Consider the following 12,999-nt stretch of genomic DNA (forward strand, 5'->3'; position numbering starts at 1 on the left):
AGCAGTGTATAGCAGTCTTATATGGGGACCACATGGCTGTATTAATGCACTGTTATTCAGGCATTCCATGGCAGTAATATATGCTTACTGTATAGCACCATCTGCTTACTGTATAGCACCTGAATCCTCATAAACTGTACTGTATGGCAGTATTATTAGTGCCCTCTATGGTGATATGTGGGCCCTGTATAGCACTATTATTAGTGCCCTGTATGGTAGTATTTGGGCACTGTATGGCGGTATTTGGGCACTGTGTGGCACTATTAGTGCCCTTTATGGTGATATTTGGGCACTGTATGGCACTATTATTAGTGCCCTGTATGGTGATATGTTTGCCCTGCATGGTAGTATTAGGGCACTGTATGGCACTATTATTAGTGCCCTGTATGGCAGTATTAGTGCCCTGCATGGTGGTATTAGGGCACTGTATGGCACTATTATTAGTGCCCTTTATGGTGATATTTGAGCACTGTATGGCAGTATTTTAGTTCCCTCCTATGGTAGTATTTGGGCACTGTATGGCATTATTATTTGTGCCCTGTATGGTGGTATTTCGGGACACAATACTGTTTTTCCAAACAGTGTGTCTCCAGCTGTTTCAAAACTACTTGTTGCAAAACTACTGGGTTACAAGTTGTGTGGTCTCCAGCTGTGATGAGACTACAACTCCCAGCATGCCCTGACACAGCATCCTTACAGCACAAGGTGATTGGCGCAAAATGCTTGTCATATTAAAGGGGTTATCCAGGAAAAAAACTTCTTTTTTTTTTTATGTCAACTGGCTCCAGAAAGTTAAACAGATTAGTAAATTGCTTCTATTAAAAAATCTTAATCCTTTTTAGTACTTATGAGCTGCTGAAGTTGAGTTGTTCTTTTCTGTCTAAGTGCTCTCTGATGACACCTGTCTTGGGAACCGTCCAGAGTAGAAGCAAATCCCCAAAGCAAACCTCTTCTACTCTGTGCAGTTCCCGAGACAGGCAGAGATGTCAGCAGAGAGCACTGTTGCCAGACAGAAAAGAACAACTCAACTTCAGCAGCTGATAATTATTGGAAGGATTAGTATTTTTTAATAAAGTAATTTACAAATCTGTTTTAACTTTTCTGGAGCCAGTTGATATAAAAAAAAAAATTCCTGGAATACCCCTTTAACCCTTAGAATGTCCTGATAACCAGAGCTTTGCTTCTTGTTTCCTGCAGGAGGTACAGTTGGAGCGCTTGGAGAGGGACTTCACCCTGCAGATGCAGATGGCGGAGGCGGCCCGGAAACTGAGCTTGGCAGCGGAGCAGAGCGCGGAGCTCACCATGGAACAGCGCAGGAAGCGGAGGCTTGTGTATCTGGATGCGCTACGTCGACTGCAGGAGTTAGAGGAGCAGAGCAACAACCTGCGCAGGAAGCTGGGCCTGAGACCCACACACAGGGTGCCACACAGTCTGCTGGGTGAGTTTCTGCCAATATGATTGTACTGGGACCCTTATCTAGGGTGGTGCCTGGTGGGTGTCACATTCTACTAAAGCTAACTATACACATTAGATAGGTGTCTGCCAAACCTGATGGGACGACCATCTAATGTCTATTGGGGCAAGGATTGGGCATGTTCAATTTCACTTACCAAACCTTTTGTCTATGGGGAGGTAAGCTGCCACCAAAGAATCTGGCAGCTGAACATATGCATGCTCACTGTAGCCAAGCATGCATATGTATATGGGATCCAGAGAAATAACTGCTGTCCAAATGCTCATGCAGCCAATGGCTATCTTATCCGTATGGACAGCTTAAAGGAGTACAAAGGATAGGGGATAAGTGTCTGATCTCCTGCTTGGCCCCTGACTCTCCCCATGAATGGAGCAGTGTTGACCCCCACTGAAAGTGGTGGCCGACATGCCCCCTCCATGCATCTCTATGGGAGAGCTGGAGATACATAGTCTATGTATCTTCAGCCCTTCTATAGAGATACATGGAGGGGGCTTGTTGATCACCGCTTTGTTTGGGGGTCCACAGCCTCCTCCCACAGAGCAGAAATCACTCCGTGCACAGGGAGAGAGGGGTGTCGGGCAGTCAGACCCCCCCCCCCCCCCCTTAATCAGAAATTTGTCCCCTATCCTTTGGACAAGGGATAAATTGTTTAGCACCACAGTACTCCTTTAAAGATACCCACACACTTCGTCTATGGGATGAGTTGGTTTGCTTATCCAACAGCTATTTCAGCACCTCCCTCCAGTTCACATGCACACTTGGCTCAGCTGAGTGTGCATATGTTTTTCCATCAGAGAAAACTGTTCAGCCAACATTTATCTTTGTTTTCTCTCCTTCCAGATGAGGCGTACCAATCTGAATGCAGCTCATTATCGGAGAGCGCCAGCCATGGTAAGACCATTAATGATTTTTTTAAGTAAATCTTTCATCAGGGTCACTTGTCAGTACAGATAGGTTGTGCAAGGTAACACTGATGACAACGGTACTCACCTTGTTCCGTGCCGTCGTTCTCCGGCAATCCTCTTCGGTATCTTCAGTTCCAGGTCAGACTTGGAGCATGGGCGGAGCTTAGTGACCCAGCAGAGAACAGCAGCGGTGACATCACTAAGCTCCGCCCATGCTCCAAGCCGGGCCCGGAACTGAAGATACCAAAGAGGATTGCCAGAGAACCACAGCACGGAAGGTGACAAGGTGAGTACTGTTGTCATCAGTGTCACCTGCACTACCTGTCCATACCGTCAGAGTAGTGCAGGTGACACTGATCACAGATTTCTATTAAAGGGTACTCCGCTACTTAGCGTTCGGACCAAAATGTTCCGCTTAGAGACGGCGCCGGGGCCTCGTGAAGTCAAGCCCTATCCCCTCAATGGAAGTCTATGTCACGCCCCCTCCCATAGACTTGCATTGAAGGGATGAGGTGTGATGTCACGAGGGGCCTCTTTAATGGATTTGGTGAGGATGTTATGGATTTTGTATGTAAATCTGCTGTTCTCCTGCAGATGATGTCCTATCATCCGGTATGCGTCCGTCGCCTCCTAGACTGTCTGAACACTCCCGGGCTGTCTCCAACAGTCCAGAGAGAAGGGTGGGCTGGAAAGCATCCCCTGTAGAGCTGTACTGTGAGGTCCACAACCGGCGCAACTCCATGGCGAGTACAGCAAGGTAAGAGCGTAGGTACAGTAGGGTTGAAATCTCATAGGGCTGATGATGTAATATACGTCCCAAGCCGAAATACGGAGCGGTCTGCTGCTCGGTCTACATGTGCCATCTGGGTTAATGCTATATGATGTTGCCCTCTATATTCTAGTGGCTGTCCTTCTATTGGTAGCTGTTGGCATGATGGGAGTTGTAGTTTGCAATAGCTAGAGAGCCACTAGTTGGAGAACATGGCTGTAGCTGTATAGGCTTATGGGCGCTGCACAATGTTTTACCTTCATAGAATGTTTATGAGCCATAGGCAGAGGGCTATATAGATCTATCATTGATAGTCTAGCCCAAAGATAGACCCTTGATGTGTTATTAATGGCGGCTGCTCCCACCAATCCGCTAGTGCCGTGACCACTTATTGTACAGTGTGATTTATGTCAATATGGTTGTGTTTGGTACTGCAACAAGGCCCCATGTACGTAAATGGAGTGAAGTTGCATCAAACACAACCACATAGACAGTGATTGTGCTGTATAGTGGTGTCGGGGTACCCAACTAATTACTGTACCCAATAATCACTGTTTATGAAACTGCTTTGTATACAGTATTTGCTTTTTTTTCCCCCTCTTAGCCCCACTCGGTCATTTCCTCGGAGCCTGTCCAGTCTGGAGGGTCGGAGTGTCCCTGCTACCCCCATTCTGAGTCGTAACGCCTGCAGCAGCTCTGCCCTGAGGTGGGTATTGATGGTACATAGTAATGTTAGGTGGGATTTACCAACCTTCTAGCGTATGGGGGCCTCCTGACTCCAACCCAATAGTCTGAGAGGAAAGAAGCCTCTGGTAATTGGATTTTACTAAAGGGGTACTCCGGTGGAAAAAAAAAAAAAATATATATATATATATATATATATATATTTTTTTTTTTTTTATCAACTGGTGCCAGAAAGTTAAACAGATTTGTAAATGACTTCTATTAAAAAATCTTTACCCTTCCAGTACTTTTTAGCAGCTGTATGCTGCAGAGAAAATTATTTTTCTTTTTGAATTTCTTTTGTTTTGTCCACAGTGCTCTCTGCTGACATCTCTGTCCATGTGAGGAACTGTCCAGAGCAGGGGAAAATCCCCATAGCAAGCCTATTCTGCTCTGGAAAGAGGTGTCAGCAGAGAGCTCTGTGGACAAGACAAAAAAGAAACTCAAAAAGAAAAGAATTTCCTCTGTAGCATACAGCTGCTAAAAAGTACTGGATGGGCAAAGATTTTTTTAAAGGAAGAAATTTACAAATCTTTAACTTTTAAACAGTTGATTTAAAAAAATAAATAAAAATAAAAAGTTTTCCACCGGAGTACCCATTTAAGTCCCATCCTTTTCTTCTCATGGGGAGATAACTTTCTGCAAGAAATTTCTAGCAGTTGCTTGTTTTCTTTTCTCTATTTAAAACATCTGCATGCTCATCTGAGCCAAGTGTGCACGTGTATGGAGTGTAAAATAGCTGGTGGCCGAACAATGCCATTGTGCAACGTCAAGAATGACTGTCAAACTTTTTTTTTTGGGGGGGGGTTGACAGGCGTAGTGTTGATGGGGGGCAACAGCGGGTCACGATGGACCCCATTATAGTCAATGGGGTCCGTCGGACGCCGCTGTTCTTCAGCGATAATAGCGGGAGAAAAAGACTGCGCAAGCAGTATTTTTTTTCTCCAGCTATTCTCCCCGGCGGTCCTGACGGCCGTCGCGCTACCGTGTCATAACAGTAGTGTGAAAGGGGCCTTAGGCTGACCATACAGATAAAATATCAGAAGACTTGTTCAACCAACAACAACTCTCTCCTGAACCTCCATACACGTGTACGCTCGGTTCAGCTGAGCGTGCATATGTTCTGAATGGGAAGGGGGGGGGGGGAAAGCTGCTACCAGACTATTGGTGCCATCTTCTCTCCAAAAAGAAAAAAGATTGGGGACAATTGAACTACAATATGTCTGAGTCAAGAGGTCTGTATACATGTTAGACCGGTGGTCTCAAACTGTGGCCCTCCAGATGTTGCAAAACTTCAACTCCCAGCATGCCCGGACAGCCGTTGGCTGTCCGGGCATGCTGGGAGTTGAAGTTTTGCGACATCTGGAGGGCCACAGTTTGAGACCATTGGGTTAGACCAGGCATAGGCAACCTTCGGCACTGCAGATGTTTTGGACTATCATCTCCCTTTATGCTCTTACAGCCAAAATGCTGCAAAAGCATCATGGGAGATGTAGTCCAAAACATCTGTAGTGCCGAAGGTTGCCTATGTCTGGATTAGACAGTCAGCTGATCATTCTGAAATTGTATATGGCCAGTTTTGGTCCCAAATAATCTCCCAATTCTTATAGATAAGTGGTATCTGACGTTAAGGCCATCGATGTTCCTTCATCTTGCAGGTCAGACGGCTCAGGATTATCTCAGAGACAGTGGACTGGTAGCCAGGACTCTCAGGTGGGCTTCGCCAGCGACCGCACAAACATCCATTCGACGCGGAATCGGCGTAGTAACAGCTCGGAAGCTTTGATCGAGAGACCCCTTCCTTCAGAGACCCAGGGAAAACCATCCTTCAAAAGTTCTGAAGCCTTGAGTGAGCGCCCTCAGCCCGGGGCCGGACCCTCTCACCACCAGCAACGGGGAACAAGATCTCCAGACCCCCGGACCCCGAGCAGTAATACTCGGCTTCCTTATGAAGACATCTTGTTGGATTACTACATGGAACGACAGCAGCAACAGCAGCGAGGGTGGGTGGAACCCGATGGGCACTGGTGGGTGGAACCTGATGCCCCATGGTGGGCAGATCCTGACGGCAACAGCCATTACTCCCGACGAGATGGCTATTATGATGGGTACCCGGGAAGTCCAGCCCTGCGGAGCCGGGCAGAGACGCAACAGCGCAGGAATCCTACCCGCAACAAGTCGTGTGGCCCCCATTTGACTGATACATCCCATTTCCAGCAACCTTGGCACTCCTCTGATGGCTTCCAACAGCGCCCTGCCCCTCAGGTTTCCCACCCAGGGCCACGCTCTCGGAGCCAACCACGGGCTCCGCCACCTGAGACCATGGAGAGGAATGTGCATAAAGCTTTGGCTCTGGAGGGACTGCGGGACTGGTACCTCCGCAATTCGGCAGCGCCTGCTGGAGTGCAGAGGGGCCCTATCCCTCCTCACATGCAATATCAGAGATACTATCGCCCCGGGTACCACGATGGACACTATCAGGCTGGATCCCCTCTTCCACACTCCATCAGTTTCACTGGGGCCCCAATGCATGGCAGGTATGAGATTCTCTACTAGGAGTCGCCTCCTGTTCACACAGGCCGCCGTGCTCCTCTCCGATCACTCCGGCACTGCTATGCCATTAGTTATATTACACTACAGCTTCAGAAATATTATAACATTCACTTTTTTTCCTGTCCGGGCCAAATGCATTTCACATATAATGTTATGCAAAAAAACTATTTTAAAGGGGTTCTCCGGTATTGCAGCTCTTGGCCTCACACCCGCAGTAAATGATTTATTCTCTGTAAGATACGGAGGGGGTGAGGCAAACGATCAATTCTCAATGGAGGTGAGAACGCACCTGCATAGGACGAATCCTAGAGAGACCTCGTTGTCTGCCAGAGATGTGCGGCTACAAGCTGGAACACTGAAGTGTCTGTAGGCTTGGCTATAGATAGTGTCTGCACCATGCAAAATAATAATAATAATAATAATGGTGGCAGTTTTCCCCATAGCAACCAATTGCACAACCTTTTTCCTTGCCTTAAACGGATGTCCACCTCTGAACACCATTGTATAGTGATATCTGGATCTACGTGAAAAGTTGAATAGCATTGTAAAAATATTTATAATCCAGATCTGCACTCAGTATTCTGCTGGTGAGGTTACTGTGTACATACATTACTTATCCTGTACTGATCCTGAGTTATATCCTGTATTATACTCCAGAGCTGTACTCACTATTCTGCTGGTGAGATCACTGTGTACATACATTACATTACTTATCCTGTACTGATCTTGAGTTATATCCTGTATTATACTCCAGAGCTGTACTCACTATTCTGCTGGTGAGGTCACTGTGTATATACATTACATTACTTATCCTGTACTGATCCTGAGTTATATCCTGTATTATACTCCAGAGCTGTACTCACTATTCTGCTGGTGAGGTCACTGTGTACATACATTACATTACTTATCCTGTACTGATCCTGAGTTATATCCTGTATTATACTCCAGAGCTGTACTCACTATTCTGCTGGTGAGGTCACTGTGTACATACATTACATTACTTATCCTGTACTGATCCTGAGTTATATCCTGTATTATACTTCAGAGCTGCACTCACTATTCTGCTGGTGAGGTCACTGTGTACATACATTACATTACTGATCCTGTACTGATCCTGAGTTATATCCTGTATTATACTCCAGAGCTGTACTCACTATTCTGCTGGTGAGGTCACTGTGTACATACATTACATTACTTATCCTGTACTGATCCTGAGTTATATCCTGTATTATACTCGAGAGCTGTACTCACTATTCTGCTGGTGAGGTCACTGTGTACATACATTACATTACTTATCCTGTACTGATCCTGAGTTATATCCTGTATTATACTCCAGAGCTGTACTCACTATTCTGCTGGTGAGGTGACTGTGTACATACATTACATCACTTATCCTGTACTGATCCTGAGTTCTATCCTGTATTATACTCCAGAGCTGTACTCACTATTCTGCTGGTGAGGTCACTGTGTACATACATTACATTACTGATCCTGTACTGATCCTGAGTTATATCCTGTATTATACTCCAGAGCTACATTCATAACTGTACAATGGGTTTTGAAGGTGGACATATGATGTAAATAAGGCATTTTGAATTATTTTATAATAATTCAAAAGTAATAACAACCAACGACACAATCTTCATGCACGGCAACTCCGCCTGCTTTTTACTTCTTGCCTCTATCGCCACCTTAAGGCGGGCTGGAGAAGTAAAGAATCCATCTGGTTGCTATGGGCACCTCCATATTTTCTTTTTACCGTCCTGGAGGGGGAGGTGGGATCGCTGCTGCAGTAAAAAACTGCTTCATAGTAACATTATATCTGAAAGCTTTTTCTTTTGTGGAATATTTATTTTTATTTTATGTTTTTTAATTTTTAAAGTTAGATGTCCTCTTATAAAGTGTAGCTCCACCTTGTACAGCGAACCTGTATGTACAACAAATGGCAGACATATTGGGGGAGATTTATCAAAACCTGTGCAAAGGAAAATAGCCCAGTTGCCCATAGCAACCAATCAGATGGCTTCTTTCATTTTGCAGAGGCCTTGTTAAAAATGAAAGTAGTGATCTGATTGGTTGCTATGGGCAACTCAGCAACTTTTCCTCTGGACAGATTTTGATAAATCTCCCCCTATGAATCCAATTGAGCAATTTCATATACTGTATCTGTTTCAGGGAAAGCTGGGTGATCACCTCTGCATACACTGGCTTACCAATCACCTTTTATTTATTTATTTATTTATTTTTAATTTTTTTTTGCCGAATAGCGCAAATCTCATATTACTTGAGAGCTGAGCTGGTTGTTCAGGACTCTGGAAAGCCGGGTAAGAGCTTTTAGGGCATGTTCACACGGTGGAAAATTTGTCTAATGTCCGCCCGGAAAACATGTTCCGCCAGCGCTTGTATCGCTCGGAAATGCATAATCTCCATAGACGGCAATGCGTATGCCGGCGAACGAATGAAGTGTTCATTCTATCGGCGGAACCGGAATGTACATCTGCCACGGAAATTGCGCTATGTGCACGGTGCAGCAAACTGTGTCTCCAGCTTGTTGCAAAACTACAATTCCCAGCATGCCCGGACAGCCGTTGGCTGTCTGGGAATGCTGGGAGTTGTAGTTTTGCAACAACTGAAGGCCCCCTGGTTGGGAAATACTGCCCTTGATGCAATGTTTCCCAACCAGGGTGCCTCCAGCTGTTGCAAATCTACAACTCCCAACATGCTGGGGGTTGTAATTTTGCAACAGCTGGAGACACACAGTTTGAAAATTACTAGGGTAGGGTTACACATGATGTCTTTTGCTGCTGCGGATTTTCCTTCCTATTGAAGTCAATCTACGCAGCTGATTTTGCTACCCATTGACTTCAATGGGTAGGAAAATAAGCAGCGGCAAAATACGGCCTGTGTGACCCTATCCTTAAAGGATCAGTCACACGCCGTAAGATGTTTTTTTTTTATTTTATTTTTTTTTAAATCTGGCGTTAAGGATATTCCAGGAAAAATTTTTTTTTTTTTTCTTATAACAAAAATTAAAAATATCAAATGGCTCCAGAAAGTTAAACAGATTTGTAAATTACTTCTATTAAAAAAAAAATCTTAATCCTTCCAATAATTATCAGTTGCTGAAGTTGAGTTGTTCTTTTCTGTCCGACAACAGTGCTCTCTCCTGACATCTCTGCTTGTCTCGGGAACTGCACAGAGTAGGAGAGGTTTGCTATGGGGATTTGATTCTACTCTGGACAGTTCCTGAGACAGGTGTCATCAGAGAGCACTTAGACAGAAAAGAACAACTCAGCAACTTAAGCAGCTCGTAAGTACTGAAAGGATTAAGATTTTTTAATAAAAGTAATTTACAAATCTGTTTAACTTTCTGGAGCCAGTTGATAGATATAGATATATATATGATAATCCTTTTTAAGCGGACATTGATTTGACACCCAGCTTTCCCGGAAAAAAAAAGTGTCCAACGTGGGGCTACACTTTTTGCGTTGGTAGTTATTGTGCGCTGCTTTGTAACTTTCTAACGCTTTTGTTTCTGCTTTCCTTTTTTCTTTTCTTACCCCACCCGCCGCCTGTAACATAAAATCCCCCCCATGTTACTCCTCTTCCCATCGTACATTACTCCATGCAACACATACTCCTAACCCGCTTCAATTTTCCCGCCAAAAAACCCCAACTCCTCATTTCAACCAAACGCACCCCTCAATTGTATCACGCGCACGTTCTATACCCCTCCCCATCTATCACTGGCTCTCTCACCCAGACACTTTTCAGAGTACGTCGACGAAGAACTGTACAACCAGTCGACCGGGCCCACCCGGGTGCCAGGACAGCGGTCAGCAGAGGGCACGCCGCCCGGGACTTTAGTCTGACACAGGACCCTTAATGGACGCGCCTCACTTTCTCTCTGCGCTACGGAGCCTCTGACTCCGCCACCAAAATGAAGACCGATCTTCCAAGAGGAAAGAACTCCCCAAAATACTCCACCACCGGTTCTGCGGCAATAAACCAACACGAGTGGACTGGGCAGCGGCAGGGACTGTCCCCAAACCATCGGCTCCGGTCTCCGCCATCGCCTTCTAGTGCAATAAGTAGACAAACCCTCCGATCCTTGATTTTTTTTTCTTCACCAAGAGGTTTGTTTGCTGCAAAGGGGAATGTTCTAGAAATATATATATTTTTGTTTTTATGGCCAACAATGCCAAGTAACTATCAAGTATGAAGTTCCTCCCTGGTGGGGGTGTATGATATATATATAGATAACGTTTCTATGTCCAGGTCGGTTATGTGTTCTGTACAGTTGCAGGCGTCAGTCCCCAACCCCCCCCCCCCCACCCCCCACGGTGAAGCGAGAAAAGCGATTTCCCTATGGACGCTGTACTGATGCTGCCGCTGGAAGCTGTGTCCTTCAAGAGGATGTAGCTGAGCTCAGCGGGTGACTACTGCTAGGACGAAGACCCTCCCTACTGTATATTCGGCTTTTGCTGTCTTCACACTGAATGTTATTAAGTAGAGACACTGGAGAAATGCTATGGGGGGGCCGAAGAGATTTTTTTTTTGACCCCCAGGATGGAGGGGGCCGAGCTGGACTCGAAGCCTCTGATTTGGTCAGGTTTGTCTTAAAGTAGTACTCCGGTGAAAATGAACTTATCCACAGGAAAGGGGATAAGTAGCCGTTCGCTGGTGGGTCTGACCGCAGGTGGCCCACTCAATATCCAGGATAAGACCCTGGCACTTTCAGCGAGGAGTGCGTGTCATCTACCGGTAGAACGCACGCGCTCCATTCATTTCTATGACAGCACGTGTCATCTACCGATAGACCGCACACGCGCTCCATTCATTTCTATGACAGCACGTGTCATCTACCGGAAGACCGCACGTGCTCCATTAACTTCTATCAGAGCACGTGTCATCTACCGGTAGACCGCACGCGCTCCATTAACTTCTATGGGAGCACGTGTCATCTACCGGTAGACCGCACGCGCTCCATTAACTTCTATGGGAGCACGTGTCATCTACCGGTAGACCGCACGCGCTCCGTTCACTTCTATGGGAGCACGTGTCATCTACCGGTAGACCGCACGCGCTCCATTCACTTCTATGGGAGCACATGTCATCTACCGGTAGACCGCACGCTCTCCATTCCTTTCTATGGGAGCACGTGTCATCTACCGATAGACCGCACGCGCTCCATTCATTGGGAGCGCCGATGATGCCAGAGAGCTGTACTCAGGTCTTTTTGCCGCTCCCATAGAAATGAATGGAGCGTCGGGTCCCATCCCGGTGATCTCTGAGTCCGCACCGGTCGGATCCCCCACAATCAGCTACTTATTCTCTATCCTGTGGATAGTTAATTTTCACCAGAGATCTCCTTTAAGGCAGTGTTTTCTAACCAGGGTGCCTCCAGCTGTTGCAAAACTACAACTCTCAGCATGCCCGGACAGCCGAAGGCTGTCGGGGCATGCTGGGAGTTGTAGTTTTGCAACAGCTGGAGGCACCCTGGTTGGAAAACACTATTTTAAGAGAAAAAAAATAATCAGAGTTTGTAATATCTTGTGGTTGCTTTTAACTGTTACTAACACTGCGTTGTGACTGGATAACACTGTGCAATATGTACAAAACGGAAAAATTTTATCGAGACGGGAGGGAAAAAAAAAACCTTAATTTGTTATTGGTCGGAACAGTTTAACAATAAATGATAAAGAATAAAAAAAAATGTGACAATCGCTGAGATGAGACAATTCCCTACGCAGGAATTTCAGTCATAAAAAAAAAAAAAAAAAGTTTGTCCGGTTTATTTTATCGTCATATCATCAACGATACATGGAAAATGGGAAACGGTTTGGATCCCAGCCATTAGGATGATCATGCTGGAGAAGAGAGGTACGTGCACGTGCAAAGTCTCCAGACCCTATCCCTTTTTTTTTTTTTTTTGGCACATTTTATGTTACTCCATCATTCTTCCCTTAATCCCCCATAATGACAGTGATTACAGAAGAAATTTTGGGAAATTATAAAAAAAAAAAAAAAAAAAAAAAAAAATAAGGAAAAACTACAATCTTGCAGTGACTGAAGTATTCATACCCTCTACTCAGGACATAGATGAAGCCCCTTTGGCAGTGATTCTGGCCTCCAGTCTTCTTGGGGATGAGGCTACAGGGTTTACGCACCTGGATTGGGGGATTTTCTGCCATTCTCTCGCCCTCTATGAGGTTGTTCCATTGGGTTCGGGCTCTGGCTGTCCACTAAAATACATTCACAGAGCTGTCCCTAAAGGGGTACTCCGCCCCTAGACATCTTATCCCCTATTCAAAGGATAGGGGATAAGATGTCTGATCGTGGGTAGTCCTGCCGTTTTAAAGCTTGGGGTGCAGCTTCGGAGGCTTATGACGTCACGCCGCGCCCTGCTCATGATTTCACTGCCACGCCCCCTTAATGCAAATCTATGGGAGGGGGCGTGACTTGCATTGTGGAGGCATGGCCGTGATGTCATGAGTCTTCCCCCCCCCCATTCCCCATTGCCAGTCATCTGTCATCGGAGCGAACTTCGCTTTGTGCACCGGATGTCTGGGGTG

The 12,999-nt window shown here is 45.8% G+C and overlaps 1 protein-coding gene across 7 annotated transcripts in view; it reads left to right on the forward strand.

Annotated features, from left to right (window-relative positions):
* CCDC120 (coiled-coil domain containing 120) overlaps window positions 1-11,464 on the forward strand; it is a 59,198-nt gene extending 47,734 nt beyond the window's left edge. For 6 of the 7 annotated variants that reach the window (XM_056540902.1, XM_056540900.1, XM_056540906.1 and 3 more), the window contains exons 6-11: window positions 1,198-1,438; window positions 2,315-2,365; window positions 2,974-3,136; window positions 3,753-3,854; window positions 5,530-6,408; window positions 10,188-11,464. In XM_056540902.1, the coding sequence (XP_056396877.1) occupies window positions 1,198-1,438; window positions 2,315-2,365; window positions 2,974-3,136; window positions 3,753-3,854; window positions 5,530-6,408; window positions 10,188-10,296 (1,545 nt within the window). In that variant the 3' untranslated portion in view covers window positions 10,297-11,464. The remainder of the gene's footprint in view (window positions 1-1,197; window positions 1,439-2,314; window positions 2,366-2,973; window positions 3,137-3,752; window positions 3,855-5,529; window positions 6,409-10,187) is intronic. The other variant, XM_056540899.1, reaches the window with a different exon arrangement.
* The last annotated feature ends 1,535 nt before the right edge of the window (window positions 11,465-12,999 follow it).

This window comes from Hyla sarda, chromosome 9 (genome assembly GCF_029499605.1).
Source record: "Hyla sarda isolate aHylSar1 chromosome 9, aHylSar1.hap1, whole genome shotgun sequence".
NCBI classification, from domain to species: Eukaryota; Metazoa; Chordata; class Amphibia; order Anura; family Hylidae; genus Hyla; species Hyla sarda.